The 20,180-nt window shown below is 40.0% G+C and overlaps 1 protein-coding gene, 1 non-coding gene and 1 pseudogene across 10 annotated transcripts in view; all 3 read right to left on the bottom strand.

Moving 5' to 3' along the window:
• Positions 1–20,180, bottom strand: part of Erc1 (ELKS/RAB6-interacting/CAST family member 1) — a 361,368-nt gene that overhangs the window by 260,963 nt on the left and 80,225 nt on the right. For 5 of the 9 annotated variants that reach the window (XM_087904327.1, XM_087904324.1, XM_087904326.1 and 2 more), the window contains exons 6-7: positions 19,275–19,358; positions 14,929–15,096 (exon numbers count right to left, since the gene is read on the bottom strand). In XM_087904327.1, the coding sequence (XP_087760453.1) occupies positions 14,929–15,096; positions 19,275–19,358 (252 nt within the window). The remainder of the gene's footprint in view (positions 1–14,928; positions 15,097–19,274; positions 19,359–20,180) is intronic. The other 4 variants (XM_087904329.1, XM_087904325.1, XM_087904328.1 and 1 more) reach the window with 1 other exon arrangement.
• LOC125407106 (U6 spliceosomal RNA) lies at positions 5,316–5,419 on the bottom strand. Its single transcript, XR_007234108.1, has one exon. It is a non-coding gene; the product is annotated as a U6 spliceosomal RNA (small nuclear RNA).
• On the bottom strand, positions 9,998–11,710 carry LOC125406845 (ATP synthase F(0) complex subunit f, mitochondrial pseudogene; annotated as a pseudogene).

Raw genomic sequence — 20,180 nt, 5'->3', positions numbered from 1 at the left:
AAATTAAAGTTCAATAGGAAAATGTTGACAGCCAGTATATTAAACAAGATTTTCTAACATAAAATTTAAAGAAAAGTCAAGCTATAGATGAGGTTAAATATTTGTAAATAATAAATTTGATTTCAAAATACTTCTGTCCATAAGATATAAACAGCTGTCAAAATTAAAGACAACCATTCTTAATGTGAAAAGATATGAACAGGAATCTCACTGCAGAACATAAATAACATTAATTACTTTGTCCTAGTGATGACAAAATGTCTAACAAAGCAAGGGACAAAGGGTTTCTTTTGTTTGCAGTTTAAAAATGGGTACAGTTGGGGCTGGAGAGATGGCTCAGTGGTTAAGAGCACTGGCTGCTCTACTAGAGGACCTGGATTCAATCCCTAGCAACCACAACTGTCTCACAATTCCCTCACAAAGACTTATATGCAGGCAAAATGCCAGAGCACATAAAATAAATCCTTAAACAGAAATGAGTACAGTCCATTAGGGTGACTGGAACAAAATGGTCACTGTTTACACTGCGCCTGCTGAATACACTGTGTTGCATCCAGAGAGCAGAAAACAAAGAGGGACAAGAAGTGGGTCCAGGCTATAAAACCTCAAGGCCTAATCCCAGTGATTCATTCCAAGAAGGGCTACTCAAAATAACACAATCTTCCCAAACAGTGCCCTCAGCTGGCAACCAAGTGTCTCTGAGCGTCACACACACACACACACACACACACACACACACACAAACTTTTGGGGGACATTTCACATTCAAACCACACACCTAACAATGAGCACATTTTGAAAAGAGCCTATAAAATATCACTAAATAATATTAAAAAGCAGAAATTTAAAAAGTTTCCCAAGCTAAAACATTCAGAAAAATAAATTTTCATTCACTAACTGGAAATATAAACTGAAACTACTTATATACATAGGATATATTTATTTCTACCTCAATATGTTTTTTCACAATCTGGGGGAAACGTTTTCATTTCATCTACATTTCTGTCTTAGTTAAGGTTTCTACTGCTATGAAGACACCATGACCACAGCAATTCTTATAAGGGAAAACATTTCATTGGAACTGGCTTCTAGAAGTTTAGTTCATTGTCATTATGGTGGGAAGCACAGTGACATGCAGGCAAACATGGTGATGGCAAGGTAACTAATAGTTCTACATCTGGATTGGCAGGCAGCAGGAAGAGAGTGACACACAGGGCCTGGCTTGAGTGTCTGGGAGTTCAAAGCCTGCCCCCAATTGCTGTGGGACAATGGTCTGTACCCTGTTACTTGTATTTTAAATAAACTGTTGATTGGCCAGTAGCCAGACAAGAAGTATAGGTGGAGTGACCAGGCAGGAAGCAGAGGCAGAGCAATGAGAATGTTGGGAACAGAAAGAGTCAGACTGCAGTCGTCACCCAGACAGAGAGGAAGCCACACACAGTGCAAGCAAGATGTGACTGCCTCGCCAAAGAAGGTACAAAGCCACATGGCTAACACAGACAAGAATTATAGCCTAATATAAGTTATAAAAGTTAATAAGAAACCTGAGCTAATAGGCCAATCAGTTTATGATTAATGTAGACCTCTGTGTAATTCTTTGGGATTTAAAGACTGAGACCTGGTAGAACAGATAACCCCAGACAATACCCAGTGAGACGCTTCTTCCAACAAGGCCACACCTCTCAATAGTGCCATGCCTTATGAGTCTATGAGGGTCATTTTCATTTAAACCACCACAATTTCTTTCTCACTCTGCAACATAAATGCTGCAGGGCAGGGGAGACCAGAAAGTAATATCAATGACAGTTTTCCACTACCAATGGAAACAAAAAACTATCTACCTTTCTGCCGTGACTTTACAATTCTGACCACAAAACTATTAAATATCCTTGCTTTGTCTTACTTAGTGGGGAAAAGCTGCTTGTTCCTTTCCAAGTCTCTCTTGGCCTTCGCAATGAGAACCTTCCTAACTCTGAATGAACCTTTTCAACATTCTCTACACAGTGCAAGCAACTTCCTCTAGAGAAACTAACTCAACCACAGGCCCTATCACCATAATGAAAGTTTCTAAATCTTTATTTCTAGCCCCATCCAATTCCAAAACCCCTTGAGATTCAAAGAATATTACCTATTTAAGCCATTGCTTCCATTAACAATTTTATATTTTTTTTTCATTTAGGTCTTTCCCAAAAAAATTCAAATGTAGATAACTATTAATGCACGCTAAATCTGACTGGAAGTTTCTCTCATGTTATTTCTTGCATTTCCCCCATAATTTACAGAATTCCACAAGAGAGACAGAACCAATAGACCCAAGGTGTGGAGTGTTTGATCTGAAATTATATCATCTTGTCTAGTAAGGTGTCTCAGAGGGTAAAGGAGATGTGTCATCAAGTCTATAGCCTGAGTTGAATCCCCAGCTGGCGAAAACCAATCCCTGCAAACTCTTCTCTAACAAATGGTGGCAAGAACCAATGCCTGGAAATTGCTCTCTAACCTCTCCACACATGGGATGTGGCACACACAAACACATGCATGCACACACACAAGATAGGTAGGTGGATGGATTGAAGATGGATAGGATGCACGCATGGACAGAAGAGAGATAAAAGTAGGGGGCAGGGAAGATAGCTCAGTGGTTAGGAAAATGTTGTACTATCATGTGTACAAATGATTGAATGCTAGCCCCCATGAAACACAGATACAGAAATAAATTTTTTTAAAAAAAAAATACAAGTTAAACTTCAAATTTTAGGGATTTTGTGTGTAACTCGGTGATATTCCATGTTTAGCATGGTCAAGGTCATGGTGTAAATCCAGGGCACCACACAAAAACAAAAATACAAATAATGACATCAATAAAAATATTTGTTACACACTATGATCATGGCAACTCGCTTTTTTGTTTTGTTGGTTTTGCAAGACAGGGTTTCTTTGTGTAACAGTCCTGACTGTCCTGGAACTCACTTTGTAGACTAGGCTGGCCTCAAACACCCTGAGCTCCATCTGCATCTGACTCCCAAATGCTGGGATTAACAACACGTGCCACTACTGCCTGGCCCTTTTTTTTTTTTTTTTTAGCATTTATTTGAGGCTTACATTTTCAGTGGTTTAGTCCATTATCCTCATGGTAGGGAACATGGTAACACACAGGCAGACATGGTAGCTGAGAGCTAGATCCAGAACCACAGGCAAGAGGAAAGAGAGTCACTGGGCCTGGTTTGGGCCCTTGAACATCAAAGCCCACCCCCAGTGACACACTTCCTGGAATGAGGCCTCAACTCCTAATCCTTCTAAATAGTGCCACTCCCTGGTGTCCAAGCATTCAAATCTATGAGCATACGGAGTCATTCTTATTCAAATCATCCTAAGTATGTATGTATATCTGTACATGTGGAATTCAGGAGACAACTTGCATGTCAGGACTCTCCTCCCACCATGTGGGTGCTGGAGACAGCTGGGAAATGAACTCAGTTGTTAGATTTGGTGACTAGTGCCTTTATCCACTGAGCCACCTCACCAACTCAAGTAAACTTGTTTTGTTGTTTGTTTGTTTGTTTGGTTGCTTGTTTGTTTGTTTGTTTGTTTGGTTGGTTGGTTGGTTGGTTGGTTTTTTTTCCAGATAGGCTCTCACCATAGCCCTGACTACCTTGGAACTATGTTGCAAATCATAGAACATAGCCTCTGTGACTTTGATTTAGGGGGATTTGTTTCCTTTGTGTACATGACTAATTTTTATGACTGTCTATGAATTCTAGAATATAGTGCTTACCCTCTGTTGGCATAAGGTCTGCACACATATGTGAGTGTGAGTTTGTGTCTTAGCCATTGTTTTATTGTGAAGAAACACCATAACCACAGCAACTAGGAAAAGAGAGACTTTGGGACTGGCTTAGGTTTGTGACACTCCAAAGCCAGCGGCACTCCCCCCTCCAACAAGGCCACACTTACGGATCCCTCTAAAGTAGTGCCGTTCCCTGATGACCATCCGTTCAAATATATGAGTCTATAGAGGTCATTACCCAAACTACCACGACTTGTCAATGCTTTAAAATTTTTCTAAGCTGACTAAATTTTCAATAATGCAGATTCAAATGACCAATTGCAATCGCTTAGTTATCCTAATTGCTGCCTATTGTATTTACAAGCACAACCATTCAAAATCAAATTTTCATGATTATTTCTCTTATCAACATGTAACACTGTTTTCTATGTCTTAATGTCAGCGTCCAATCCCCAACATAAAATATCTCTCTGGACAGAGTGGAGGTGTGGGAATAATTGAGACAACTCACATGGCTTTCTTGGGAGGGAGCTTCTCAGTGATCCCTCATGAAATCCTGAGTTCACATCCAGAAAATTTCTTCTCATTTATTCTCCAAACAGCCTTTAAACCAAAATGTAAACTGAGGGATAAGTTCATTAGCATTCTGTTTCCTAGGTAACCAGGTGAATGGTTTTAGTCATGTCTACACCTTCAACCACACCTTCCTACGCCTATTTTGTCAAGTCTTCCTATCTTCCTGCTCTGAATTCTAGCTCTGTCATGTAGGCCTGAATTGGCATCTCTATCCCAGGCATCCTTCAAATTACAAAGAAGGAGCAAAACAACATCCTGCCGGGTGGTGGTGGTGCACGCCTTTAATCCCAGCACTCGGGAGGCAGAGGCAGGTGGATCTCTGAGAGTTCGAGGCCAGCCTGGTCTACAAGAGCTAGTTCCAGGATAGACTCCAAAGCTGCAGAGAAACCCTTTCTCAAAAAACAAAACAAAACAAAAACACAACATCCTAACCCTTTGTTAGGGTAGTGGTAGCCTTTCTGGAAGGCTACGTGACCACTCAGGTACAAACTATTGCTTAAGAGCCTGGTTGCCATACCATATAGAACTATGTGGCCTATCTATATAATATTGTCCCACATCTTAAAAGATAATTAACATTAAAACCACACTGGGGGCAATGTTTTCTTATATACCTTTATTCCCAGACACGACGGGCTAGGGATGTAGTTCAGTGGTAGAGCACACTCTATGGCAGCACTAAAAAATACATTCTTCTCTTTTCACTTTTCTCAGACAAGTATTACATGTGAAATTCTACAAGGAGAAAGGTATCTAGAACTAACTGAAAAGACTGGAGTAGCCTATGGAATTTTAAAACAGCAAGAATAGCTCAGGGAAATCTGCAAGGAACAGAGTGAGCAAACAATGAAAGAACGTGAACCCCTCCAAGCTTTAGTATCCATGTGCTCAAATACAGCATATTTTAAAAACATCTTTGGAATGCTGTTATTCTTTTATTGGTTATATTGGCATCAAAAATATGGAATTCTCCATAAATGTATGTGTCATATTTGCTCAGCGGCCATGCTAATATCTGTATCACTCTAATCCTAGTGTATGTGCTGCCAAAGCCAGGACTCTACTTTTTAACTGTTTTTTGCTCACTTAATAGACAAAAGCACAGTATCCTCTTTCAGTCCAACTAAGATCTTTATTTTATTCTACCTTTAATTCATTTGTATTTACTGCCTGTTATGGCTAAAATGTGAAAGTCCCTCCCCATCTCCCACTCCCAAGATCATTTGTTTGGAAACTTGGTTCCTAGCTAGTGGCTCTGCTATGGGAGGCTAGAAACTGTGGGACATAGAACTGAAGAAATGAATGCCAAAAGGAGTGGGTCTCAAAGGTTAGAACTCAACCCTACCTCATCCCAGAGCTCTCTGCTTCTTGTGACAATGTAATCAATGGCCACTACTAATACCACGGACCTAGCAGTTTCAATCACCATCTTCCCTGCACTATACCCTTTAAACCAGGAACCAAAACAAATCCTTTCTTCTGTAAGTTGCTTTTGTTTAGTTGGTCACAGTTACAAGAAAAGCAACTAATACACCAACTTTCTCATTCTCTGTACTTAATTCTGCTTCTGCTTCCAGATCTCCATACTATCATGTTTCTAGCCCACTCACTACTTTGTCCTGTCTTCAGATAAAGTGAGTACTGTGTACCAGGAGGTGGTGGCACACACCTTTAATCCCAGCACTCAGGAGGAAGAGGCAGGTGGATCTCTGGGAGTTCGAGGCCGGCCTGGTTTACAGAGTGACTTCCAGGACAGTCAAGGGCTACACAGAGAAACCCTATCTTGAGAAAAAAAAAAAAAAAAAGGAACAAAAAGCAAATACTGTGCTAAGAGTTCCACACTTACACACTGCATTCTCATTCTCTACATGGGTGTATTATGCTAACAAAGCTTTCCACAGAGCTATGTCCCCAGCCCAAACATTCAAACATAGGAGGTTATGGGGGCCATTCTCATTCAACCACCATGTCTCAAAAAGTCAGGTGGAAAGTGATATTTATTGCTTTATATTGTTTATGCTGGTTGTAATTCTGATATTTATACTCCATATATATTCCTACTATATATAGTTTTGTATTAGGCTTAGAACTCTTTTATTTAGACAAAAGGGGGAGGTCCTGTAGGAACTCCTTCAGCCAACAGCCTATAAGGTACTGGTCCACTCTGAGCATGACCATATGTACTATACATACAGATGTAAAATCACGTGCAGCCCCTTGGCTGTCTGATTCAGTTCCTGTTCCCCATTCACGCAGAGGACTGCTGATCTGTGAGTCTACCCCTAAATAAAAAAACCTTTATTATACTCTATTCTGAGCTAGTGTGGGACTGCTTTATTATGATCAACAACAGGAAAGCAACTGAAAAAGACACCCAATGCTACCCTCTGGTCTACATGTGTTCATGCACACTTGTGTACATACACACATAAAAAAATCTTTAAAGAGGCACAGGGTAGTAAGCCAAAGGTAGGTTGTCAAACAAAGTATTGTATCTCAACTCCAGCACTTGAAGTTCCAGAGCTACGGGAGTTCTTTACTTTGGACTGAATGCTAACTCTGTGGCCACTCATGAAAAAAGAGCCACTTCCTTCTACTGTCACTAAGTGTAGATGATAGCACCACCTGTAAATAAGTCTAATATACATTTTCTTGAAGGAGAGGGGGACTACTTCTTTGATGCAGTTAAGATCTGCATTACTTCAATTTATGAATTGCTCCATCTTGACATAAAGTCAGAGAGTTCTGAGCCTATCATTGCTCCTTCAAGGTCAAACAACAAAATGTTTTGGCCTAAGGTGTAGCTACTGAATGTTTTGCTTCCCAACGTTTTGAACTCGTTTGCTCCTTATATCATAATCTTAGAAAAAAAAAAAGTCTTTATTGCCCTCCCTTTTAGCTTGAGGTACAAAAGGACTATGAAAAATTAAACTTGAGGCTGCAGTATTTACTGACAGTCCTCCCGAATCTATCCTATGTCTATTTCGTGTCTCTATTATTTCTACCTGCAATTTCTCAATCCACATGCCTCCCTCCAACAACAGACAAATTAGTCAGGCAGGAACTGATGATCAATAAAATCAGTTCTGCTCCATACATTGAGGTAACATCTAAAAAACAAATCCAATGATAGGCATAGCACCATGATTTAGGAACAGGAAGTAGACACACAGTAGAAGAATTACTGATAATACAGTGTATCAGCGAGTAAAATGGTGTGTCAAACAAAAATAGCATATTATTAATTCATTTAAACATCCTCTATAAAAGTGACAAAAATCTGTATCTTGCCTAACTCGTAACCTCAATCAAAATTTCAGGATCCTCACAAAGCGTAGACAAATTCTTTGCTGGAATGTAACAAAATGGCCTTTGATGCAGTTCCACAGTGTGCTGGTTTCCATGAGCAATGTTCCACATAGGCTAATGTATTTGAACAATTGTTCTCTAGTTTATTATGGTTTGACACTGCCTGTTTATACCCCAGCTGGTGATGCTACTTGGCAAGTCTGTGTAATCTTTCGGAGGTAGGATACAGAGAAGAGAAACAGATCTGTAAGGACAAGCATCTGCACGCTGTAATGACCACTGATTCCCAGCCCACTGTCATGTGAACAGCCTCTATGGAAAGCAGTCCTGGTGTGCCTTGATATCATGGCTTCTTTCCTCCTTTTACATTGATTCTACCAGTAACTGTGATAGTGGTACGGTTCTGAGAATTAGGGCTGTTCCTATCACACATCTGACCACAGGGCTCATGGGTCTTTTGAACTGGTGGGAAGAATTGACGAAGGTTTGGAGATGCAAACCAGGAAAAAGCTCCAGAACACTACAAGCAGAGAGAGTCTCGTGAGTGAGGAGTCAGTCTAGTTGGGGCCTGGGAGGTCAAAACTGAAGACTGTACTCATAATGCTTTAAGTGAGAGCACAGAATGTACATGTATTAGTTACCTTTTTGGTGCTGTTATAATTTTTCCCTGACCAGAAGCAACAGAGAGGAAAAGTGCTTATTTTAGCTTAAAATTCCAGAGAGGTTACAGTCTATCCTGACAGGGAAAGTATGGCAGAAGGAGTGTCAAGCAATGCATCCTAGCAATCAGGAAAAAGAAATCATATTGCATCCATACACAGGAAGCAGAGAGAAAGAATAGGAAGTGGGATCAGACTATAAAACCACAAAGCCTGCCCTCAGTGGCATACTTGCTCCAAAAGGTTCCACCTTCTAAAGGTTCCATAACCTCCCCAAACAGCATCACAAACTGTAGCCCAAGTGTTCAAACACATGAGCCTAGAGGGTATTTTTTTTTTCATTTAAACAGCCACACTATAGAATCGAACTAAAGGACATTTGCACTACATTCCTGAAAAAAAAAAAAAAGCCTATACTTTGTCAGGAAGCTGAAATTTTAATTAGTACTAGATTCAAAACTAGTGCTAATAAATCTTGACAAAATTTGCTAGCTACTTTTAGCCAGGTTTACAATGAGAATTGGGACCAAAATGCAGAGCAGAAAATGTGAAAAACGTACACTTTAGCCAGAAAAGGAGGACGTTTAAGGTGGCAAGGAGTGATTTGCTGAGGAGATAGCACCATTAAAAAGAAGCCAAGTGATATGCACCAGGACAACAGTAAAGGGACCTTAAATGCATTTCAGGACTTTTTGACACTGCACCCACCAAAGGCTTCAAAGAGTAAAACAGAAAATGTATTTGAAAATCTTCCTTTAAAATGTAGTGCATCAAGCTGGGCGGTGGTGGCGCACGCCTTTAATCCTGGTGCTCAGGAGGCAGAGCAACAACCAACAACAACAACAACAAAAAAAAAAGTAGTGGTACATCAGGGATGCTTTATTTACACGGAGCTGCCTCAGGAAATGTTTTAACTACCAAGGCACTCAAAAGAACACTGAAGGCATGGTCCAGAGAAACTTGATTACTGCTTACTTGGCACAATCTGTCATTATTCACACGGTACTTGTTTTTCAGGCATGAACGATACAAACAGTAAATGAGGCTCCCACCAAAATTTTAGTAAAGAAAGCCTAAAAGGTCAGGAAATGTATGGCAGGGGGTAGTTCTCTTTGGGAAGCCATGACAGAGTATTGTAGAAACTTTGAAATTAACTTAGTTGCAATGGAGATGTCAATACACTGGAGAAGTCAGGAATGTGGGGTATCTGTTGAATAAAGTTACATGCACAAAGTGGAAGCAGACCAAGAGAGGGGTCATGTATGGGGGGGTGCAAGGTGATAGTCTCCAGGCCTACCTGGGTTCAGAATATATCACCACATGTTCCAGATGTTGGACATGGAGCACAGGATTTAATGTTTGTCTCTTGGGTTTTGGTCTTGTTTTGGTTAGATCCCTCCTTTCTATGTCCCCAATTACTCCCCTTTGAAATGGGAACGCCTACTATGGGTTATTGAATAGTGGAAGTATGTAACTTCATTTATTTGGTACTTGCCTGTTTTACATGGACCAGTTCCCACTTGTCAGACATAAATTCTCCATCAAGATATGAAAAAATTTAGTCTTAACAGAATTCTTCACAGATGGGTTTTAGGCTGGCAGTTGAGTTCGGAATACAGAGTGTCCTCCTCCCCCCAGCACTGGATCCTCTTCAGAGGTACTTGCATCATCATTCATGTTTGAGTTCCTTATAAAAAATTGAGGAGTTGGAAAAGTACATTGGCAGCCTGTACCACATTAGTCTCATTGATGCTCCCTTTCCGCATGTTATCGTACTTGTTGTGATGCCGGTCGTAATCTCTCTGAAATACTCCAAGCCTTTGGAAGTAAAATCCCACATCAATATCCAGCTTGGCAACTCTCCCAGCTCAACTTCCATCAGTTTCTTCTTCATCGGTGGTACAAATGACTGCAGCTTGTAATTCTGGCATTTCTATATGCTCAGGATTTTGTTTGTTTATTTTTCAGAGTCTTACCAGTGTAGCCTAGACTGATCTTGAACTCCTGACAATCCTAATGCCCATCCACTCAAGAACTAAGATTAGCCATACAAACCACCATACCTAGTTTATAAACCTTTCTTTTTGATATTTCAAGGGCTCTTGGCTGATGTAACAACTAAGAGATTGTTTTGAGTCTCAGCTGGGACTTTTGAACAATGCTGGAACTGTTAAGACTATGAAACTCTTGAAATTAGATTAAAAGCATTTTGTATTATGAGATGGTCAAGGGTTTTGGTGGAGGTGGGGTAGAGATTGAATAGGAGTAGAATGTTCTAACAGTTCAAGTCAGAAATGGCTCATGTTTTGAACACTACATCCCAACCTGGTGGTAGAATTTGGGTAGGCTATGAAACCTTTCAGAGGTGAGGCCTGGCTGGTAAGGTAACTATAGATGAACTTTGAGTCTGGTTCCTTTGTACTCTCTGAATCCTGGCTTAATATATGCTCATACCACCATTAACGATTCTACCATGCCTTCCCCACCATGATGAACGGACTATTTGAACCCAAGAGCCAAAATAAATCTGTCCTTTATTATGTTGTTCCTGTTAAGTGCTATGGCCACAGGGATACTAAAGCAATTAATACAGAAGCAAATAAAACAACTGATATCAAATAAAAGTATTATAAACCAAATAGAGTGGCACACACCATTAATTTCTGCATGTAGGAGGCAGAGGCAGGTGGAGCTCTGTGAGTTTGAGGCCAGCCTGGTCTACATAGAGAGGTCCAAAAACACCAGGGCTACATAGAGAGACCCTGCCTCAAAAATAAAATAGGTGTTATGAAAGACCGGGTATTTTAAAAGATTTTTAGCCTACAAATTTAAGGGTTCTTGCATGTTTGGGAAAGGAATATGTAATAAAACATCCATTCTAGCCAAAACAGCTTTAGAAACAGTAGTGTCCTTATTTTATAGATGAAGAAATAGAGGCTTAACATCAATCTTAGGTCTGATCCAAAACCTCTCATTTTTTTCTCCTTTTTTGCGGGGGTGGGAGGAGGAGTTTCACGACAGGGTCTCTCTGTGTAGCTCTGGCTGTCCTAGAACTCGCTCAGTAGGCCAGGCTGACCTTGAACTCACAAAGATCTGCCCTGCCACGACTTCCCAAGTGCTTGGATTAAAGGCATGCCCTGGCATGCCCCAACCTCTATTTTTTTAAAGCACTTTTTATTATATTATAACTTCAAACATAATATACAATGTATCTTGATCATATCAACCCAACTCTCCTTTTCCGCTCCCAGGAAGTGCCCTGAATATGCAGCCCTCCTTTACTCACAGTTTTTAACAATCCATTGAGTCCAATTAGTACTGCCTTCATGAGCATGAACAATCTACCAGCAGTCACACCCTCTCCCACTCCCCCAGCAGCCATCAACTAGCAGCAGAGCATCTTGTGCAGTTAAACCTCCACTTTCAATTACTTTTTTAAAGATTGATTGATTGATTGATTGATTGATTCAGTATGCAGTGTTCTGCCTGTATGTATTCCTGGAGGCCAGAAGAGGGCACCAGATCTCATTACAGATGGTTGTGAGCCACCATCTGGTTGCTGGGAAGTGAACTCAGAACCTCTGGAAGAGCAGTCAGTGTTCTTAACCACTGAGCCATCATTCCAACCCTCAACTATTATTTCTGCTAAAGTCTGATCACCTCTAGAAAGGTCAACAAATTAAAAGAGAGAAACATATACTTAGAAGCAATGTCAATAATATTATACAGTGCTCAACACCTCCCATTCAGGAAGATGGGAGGAGGGGATATCACACAGACCTTTTCCCAGATCAATGTTTTCCTTGAAGATTTTTAAGTAAGGGCTTGGGAGATAGCTTACTCAGTAAAGTGCTTGTGAAAGGTGAGAGCCTGAGTGAAATCCCAAAATGCATGTGTAACGTCAACACTAAAGAAAAGGAGATAAGAAGATCCCTAGGACTTGCTGGCCAATCAGCATAGCCTAACCAGCAAGCTCCAGGGAAGGCAAGATAGTCAGTCCCAAATAAACTAGGTAAAGGCACCTAAGGAACAATACTTCAAGTTGGCCTCTGGCCTCCACACACCCACATGAATGCATGTTGCACGTACATATACAGAGGAATTTTTTAAATAACCTCCATTATCCCTGCTCTTTTTCATATGTTTAATTTGTTGGTTTCTACATCAAATCAAATAGCTGCAATAAAGAGGACAAAATCAATTAAGAGTAAAATATAACATGACAGTTTTCAAGGACTTGGTACAAACTGCCTTTTATTGGGCTCTAACAAAAGAAAGTTGCTTGGAAGGAAGTCAGGACCGCGAGGGGTGCATTCACCCACTGAGACGGTGGGACAGATCTAATCGGAGATCACCAAGGCCAGTTGGAATGGGACTGATGGAGCATGTTATCAAACCAGACTCTCTGAATGTGGCTGACGGTGGAGGCTGACTGAGAAGCCAAGGACAATGGTGCTGGGCTTTGATTCTACTGCATGGACTGGCCTTGTGGGAGCCTTGTCTGTTTGGATGCTCACCTTCCTGGACCTGGGGGGAGCAGGGAGGACCTTGGACTTCCCATAGGATAGGGAACCCTGACTGCTCTTTGGCCTAGAGAAGGAGGGGGAGGGGAGTGGGGGGGGGAGGAGAGGGAAGTGGGAGGAAGGGAGGAGGTGGAAATTTTTAATAAAAAAATTAAAATTAAAATTAAAAAAAAGAAAGTTGCTTGGAGACAGTGTTGTCAAATGTCATTAGAGAAATTATTTGAAAGCAAGTGACAATAAATAAATTCCCCCAAATTCATAAAGAAGCTAACTTTTACACCCTTAACAGTTAGGATGAGATGGCTATATTGGAGTAACTGTTCTAGTAACTTACAAGGTGATCCCTGAGGCTCAGCTACTACCCTGGCTAGAGGCAAATACAAAATCATTCAGGAGTGATTATAAATACAGTATTTACCAGCCACAGTAGAAGACCAATCACAAGCCAATAGGTGTTCAGACCTAGCTAAGAAGATATTATTCAAGCAGGGTACAAAGGGAATAGTGGATTGCCAGAGGAGAAATGCTATTTATCAGACCATGACAAACTTTCACGTGTTTGCACTGAGATTAACCAACTGCTTGATGGCTGGTCTGCATCCCAAATTTACAGTAGCAAACTGGAAGTGAGGCAGACCTTTAAGACACTGGCACCACCTTCTGAATTTTTTGCAATGCATGTTCAAGTTACCAAAACAAAAACCCTCTTTATAAATGAAGGTGATATGTTCCATAGTATTTCATATTTGAAATTCCTTAAATAAATCCAAGTTCAGCCCAAAAAAATACAAAAAAAAAAAAAACAGAACTTCTGTAAAAACTATGCCATCAGGCCTGGCAAGACGGCTCACAGGGAAGAAGTGTTAGCATGAACATTTGATGACTTAGATTCTTAGGTTTCACAAAGTGGCAAGAGAGAATCAACTCCCAAGAGTTGTCTTCTGACCTCTTCACTTGAATGCATGCACATGTGCATACACACACATACACACAAATAAATAAACACATATGTAAATGTGTATGTCACTTTACATGTAATCCAAACTAACCAAGATCACCGCCATTCATATTTTGCCATGGGTAAAAATTAATGCTTCTCTGGCCCTGTACTTGTAGATGTGGGAAAACTGGTCCTGTGAACCAGCCAGGGGAAAGCAGGAAGAGTTCACCCTGGTGGTGAGGATAAGGAGAGCTGGTGGGCTGACCAACCCTGCAACTACCCAGGCGCACAACAAGGTTATGAGTTGGGTCACTCCAACATCCACCCCATCTGTGAGCTGCTGGGGCATGTGAAGGAATGGGTCCTGCAGATCCTAAGCTGCAGGATCTCCACGACACTAGGCAACAACAGGATATCCAAGAGAAGTTCCAGTGAGGACCCAGCATTGATGGTGTAGCAGAAACCAGAGACCTTGAACCAAAACAATGACTCTTTGCAATGAACACTGGGTCACACTGCAGCTTCCATGATGAAACTGGTTTTTCTTTTTTCTTCTTTTTTTTCTCTTAAATTTCATTTTATTTGGGAGTAAGCGGGAAGGTTACAACAGCGGAGAGCAGACATGGAGTGACAGAGAAATGAATTGGGATGAGATATATAATGTGAAATACACAAACAATAAATAAAAAAGTTTTTTTTTTTTAAAAAAAAGGACTCAGGCTGAGGAGCAACCCAGTACGCAGAGCTCCTCCATGGCCTCTGAATCAGCTCCTGTCTTGAGTTCCTGCCCCACTTCCCTCAAAGATGGACTGTGACCTGAGAGTTGTAAGATGAAATAAACCTATTCCTCCCCCAACAAAAAGAATCAATGCTTTTCAATTTAAATGAATCAGATAGATATATTTTTATAACTATCTTCTCATTTGAATAATTCAAAACACAGTTTAAAGTACAGATGTGGTATAAATCCTAACAATAAAAAATGTAAAGAAATAGCTGTTTTAATTAGATCTAAGAACAGAAACAAACGGTTATTTCAGCACAATAAATGATCACTTGACTCTAAACATAACAAATATATAACAAGATAAAACTAGGAATGGGCTAGATTCCACACAAATCACAAAAACTCTTTACCTCAGTCTGCAGGATGGCAGCCCTTTGTTCCTTAGCAGTGAGGGACTCCTTTAGCACCTCGATGTGTTGCTTGCTATCTGAGAACTGGTTCGTGAGAGTTTCTAGCTTGGTTTGTAAGGCTAGCAGTTCAGTGTCCTTTCTGGACAACTCTTGTTTCACCTGGCCAATCTGGAAAAGAAAACACAACACTGTAAGGAAGAAAGAAATCACACAGCTACCGCACAGCTGGACCCCTGGCAGATTTACGACACAACATAGGAAACTAAATGCAGCACTGACTTTATGGTAGGTGTGGGTGCCTTAGTGTTAAAGCACTTGTCTCGCAGCCCCGAGTTCTAGGCTCATTAAATAGTGAATAAATAAGACAGGACATACTAATCTTTTACGCTATCTAATACTGGATGCTCCTTACCAAAAACTAAGCTTATTCAAACACAGAAATTTCTAATCTTCATTTATTGTCTTTAAATAGTTTCTGAAATGCCTTAGGCCAGTTGTTCTCAACCTTCCTAACTGAGACCCTTTAATACAGTTCTTCATGCTGTGGTGACCCCAATCATAAAGTTATTTTCATTGTTAATTCATAACTGTAATTTTGTTACAATGTCTCAGCTTCTGATGGTTGTGACCCTCAGGTTGAGAACCACTGCCTTCGGGGAAAGAAGGAAGAAGAAATTGCAGCTCAACCCAACCAGGCAGGGCTCACCACCTAAATGTCACTTCATCTGGGGAGAAAACAAAGAGTCACAGGGAAGACTTGTGTAAACATAAAACATGAGGGGAAAGTAACTTCCTATTTCTACTGAAAGTAAATTCAAATCCTAGTGGTACGCTTCTTATTTTTCTTTCTCAAGAAAAAGTTTTATAAAAAGCTTTATCTTAAAAAGCTAGGCTAGATGTGGTAGTGTAAACCTTTATCCCATGCAGAACAGACAGAAGCTGTTGGATCTCTGTGAGCTCTAAGCATGCCAACAGTACAGTGAGACCCTGTATTATGAAAACAGGACGAAACCAGGTTGGTTTCAGTGTTAGGGCATCAGAGAGAGGTTTTCTTTAAAAAAAAAAAAAAAAAAAAAAGTCAACTGTTTATCAACTACATCCACATCATAGAACATAAACAGATACATGGACTTAAATGAAGAATGTATAAGCTCTCCCTAAGAGAATCTACATGTGGCATCTGAAGTTTATTAGTCTGAACAGGCCAGTCATAAACAATACAATGCATACTTCACATAGCTTTTTTCTTTTCTTTTTTGATTTTTCAAGATAGGGTTTCTCTGTATAGCCCTGGCTGTTCTGGAACTCGTTCTATAGACCTGGCAGGCCTCGACTCACAGAGATTTGCCTACCTGTGCCTCATGAGTGCTGGGATTAAAGGTGTGCACCACCACAGCCTGGCTCCACAAAACTCTGTTAACACCAACAAATATTTCCTTTTAAGCAACTTCCTTATATCTCTATTATTCCTAAGCATTTGTGTGTGTGTGTGTGTGTGTGTGTGTGTGTGTGTGTGTGTGTGTGTGTGTGGAGAGAGAGAGAGAGAGAGAGAGAGAGAGAGAGAGAGAGAGAGTCTTGTGAGCCCCAGACCAGCCCAAACTGACTATGCAGCCAAGGCTGGTCTTGAACTCCTGATCTTCTTGCCTCTATCTCCTAAATGTACGATTCACGTGAACAGCCAATGAGGACAGTAAATGTGTACAGTGTTATATTTGCGTGTACACATACAGAGGCCAGCGCTGGGTATCCATCTATCAACTTCTGTCTTGCTCCCTTGAGACTGGTTCTCTCACTGAACCTGAAGCTAAGCAACCCTAGAAATCCTCCTGTCTTCATGTCCCTGTAGCATTAGGACACAGACAGGAACCCACACCTGGCGTATGACATGATTTCTGGAGACTGAAACACTCATGCTGACACAGCAAGTGTTCTTATTCACTCAGCCTTCTTACTCAGTCTTGTTCCTAAGACAGGGTTTTTCTGTGTAGCCCTGGTTGTCTAAAACTCACTACTATATACACCAGGCTGGCCTCAAACTCAGAGATCCATCTGCTTCTGCCTCCCAAGTGCTGAGGTTAAAGATGTTCACTACCATGCCAAGCCATCTTCTTTCCTATTTTGAAACTTTAAATAAAGATTTAAAAAGCTGTCTTATGACATTTTCTGAGTTTATATTATTAGGTCTACCATCCAAAAAATAAGTACATGACAGATTAACTACTGGCAGATATACAGTACGTCAGAAGTTTTCATGGCAGATAAAGCTAAGTTCTGGAGTTTTAGAAAACTGAGCATCTCTAAAGTATTTTACTACACCAATCTTAGGTAATGAGAGAAAGCTTTTTAAGAAATTTCACAGGAAGAAATAGAGTTTACCTTAAAATTAGACTATTAATTTGGGAACATACCACAACAGAAGAGTTGTTTCCTAGCATGTACAAGACCCTACATTTGATCTCCCCAGGAAAACAACAACAAGATAGGGAGGGAGGGAGGGAGGGAGAGAGGGAGTGAAAAAAACAATTACATTTTTAAGAAGCACTAAAAATAATTTAGTCTTCTCTTTCAACAAGGCAAGCATTTTTCTACACACATGAAAACTATTTACTGATAAGCAAATACGTAAGGATACTCATGCTATCCCTTTACCAACAACAAAATACATATTAGCATTATTCCATCTGTAATATACAGATTGAACTAAAAATATATTTATTCTATAAATAAATGCCCATAATATTCAAAGTGTTACTACTTTCTCAGGAAAGTACTACAGTTCAAAGGTATCCAAATCTCTGGATACTTCTAAACATGAGTCAAAAAAAAAAACAGAAGCCAGGCATGGAGGTACACACCCAAAAACCTCAACGCTAAGGAGGCTGAGGCAGAATCACAAATTTGATGACTAGCCTACAGAATAAGGTCCTTTCTCAAAATTCTAAACTACACACATGCATACAGAGAGAGATTCCAGTTCTGCACAGGACTGTTGTCTCCTTACTGTGTGCACTATTTAACAAGCTTTAATGCTGCTATACAGACCCTTGAAGACTGAGAAAAAGAAGAAAACATTTTAAACAAAAGAAAAATTTAGAAGTACAAATCTTCCTTCTAGAATGCCCAGGAGAGAAAACTAGGTGAGGAGCACATGGTAGCAGTTAGTTGCTAAAGAGATGAGTAATGTTATTCTTCTCTACATCTTGGCTTCCTAACTGGCAATGGAGAAATTATACCAAAACTTCATACTGCTTAGGAATTCAATAAAATATTTTACTTGGCCTGCTGTCTGATACACATAAATGAAAAATAGTCACTAAGAAAAAAAGGAAGTTATATACCAATTCCTCCTCCAGATAACATATAGTTAATACCATAATCCAAACTGGACCTTTTCCAAACATAGTATTTTACTTTTTAACCTACAATACAAAGTAGCCATAAAATAGGAAGCAGCATATCAAATTATCAAAATTTATTTTTAATACTGCATTCCAGTCTTAGTCCACAATTCTTCCCAAGGGCAGCTTTTCCACTCATCTTTGACACTTTGAGGAGGATGTGTATGGACAATACAAACAAAATAGTGAAGAAATCACAAGTAAACTCTAAAACGGGATAGTTGGTGTCATTCAAACCCCGCCCCTTACGAGCTGTGATTCACTGGGTATCATCTGTTACCTGAGTTTTCTCCTCTGTAAACTGGTGTTGATCACCCCAGATGCTTCTAGTAAGTATACAGGTCATGGTTATTTTATTATTATCTATTGGAATGGTTTGAAATGCAGTCTTAGTAATTTAAAAAACATCACACTAATTCTAAACTCCCAGGTAACTTTAAATAGCTATTTACTCTCTATACATCTGTCCTAAAGAAAATAACATTTGCTGCAAAATCTCCTATTGAGAACTTAACGTCTCCATGTAGTTAAGTACTTTTCTCAAGAATTTCAAATGGAGGTAAGTTGTAGGCAATATGCCTAGAGACGTCTGCATATTCCTGTACCTAAAAGAATGGAGGGAAAGACCATTCAAATAAATCAGCATACATCTACTCAACAAGGATTGAGGAATGGGAGTTTTGAGATACCATCCACAGAACAGCAAAACAATAAAGAACCAGGTGCAGGACTCCCAGAATCCATGTGGACTCAGTGTGCACAAGTGACATACGGGTCAAACTGTGAACAAAGGTCAGTCAAAAGAGCAGAGCAGGCTGGTTAGTGCTAAGAATGGGCAGAGCTGCCATCCGTAGAGAGAATGAAAGTATAAGCCACCCAGAAGCCAGAGCCAGCAGGGTCCCACTGTGGGATCACTGCACACAGAGAGGTAAATCTTACTGCAAAGACCTCAGACTGAAGACCAGCCGCTCTCTTTTTCAGCTCCTCCCCTTGAGCCTCTTTCGAACTTAGTTCCTCCTTCAGTTGTTCTACCTGTCACGACATTGTTATTGTTTTTCACTCATGTGCCAACTTAGGACTTCAAATTATCTGATTTTGAGCCACAGTGACCTCTGAAATAACAATAACTCACATAAATAATTGAATCTTTTCCCCTAACTCAATTTTCAAAGGCATATACTGTTTCTATTTCAAACTTTTTTCAAATGAACTAGAATGTGCTGGTCAGCAAAAAGGAAGTATAATATAGATTTTAATATGGTATATTTTGTCCTAAAATCATGGAGAAAATCCAAGCTAACAAAAAGTTGAGCACATCAATTTTTTAGCATTAAAATTAACACATAATTGGAATAAATCATCAATAACAGACTCTTTAGCAATAGAAGAAAATTCTACAGACATATGCCGGATACACAACAAAAGCCTAAACAGGCTAGGGAGTCACACCTGTATTCCTTGACCGTCAAATATGGAGAATGTTTCAGTTTTCAATTGTGAGAAACTAAAGAATACAGCCGCTCTATACATTTGGGAAATGCAATGAGTTAAGATTTTTCTAGCTAAATTTTCATTGTTAAAATTATTTATTTGCATATTTGTTTGTTTTGTGACAGGGCCTCACTGTGTGGCCCTGGCTAGCCTGGAACTCACTATGTAGACCAGGCTGGCCCCAAAGATGCAGCAGTCCAGCTGTCTCTGTCTACCAAGTGCTGAGACTGCAGGCATGTGCCACCATGTCCAAATTTGAAAATAGTTATTTTTAATGAACCACAATAAAATTGATATCCACAATAAATTAAATTCTTCAATTTTATTTAAATAGTTTATAGAATCAAACTAAATGACTTTTGG

This window comes from Myodes glareolus, chromosome 3, assembly GCF_982192425.1.
Source record: "Myodes glareolus chromosome 3, mMyoGla1.1, whole genome shotgun sequence".
Lineage (NCBI taxonomy): Eukaryota > Metazoa > Chordata > Mammalia > Rodentia > Cricetidae > Myodes > Myodes glareolus.
Note: the sequence above shows the minus strand (reverse complement) of the source record. Positions and strands in the feature narration are given on the sequence as shown.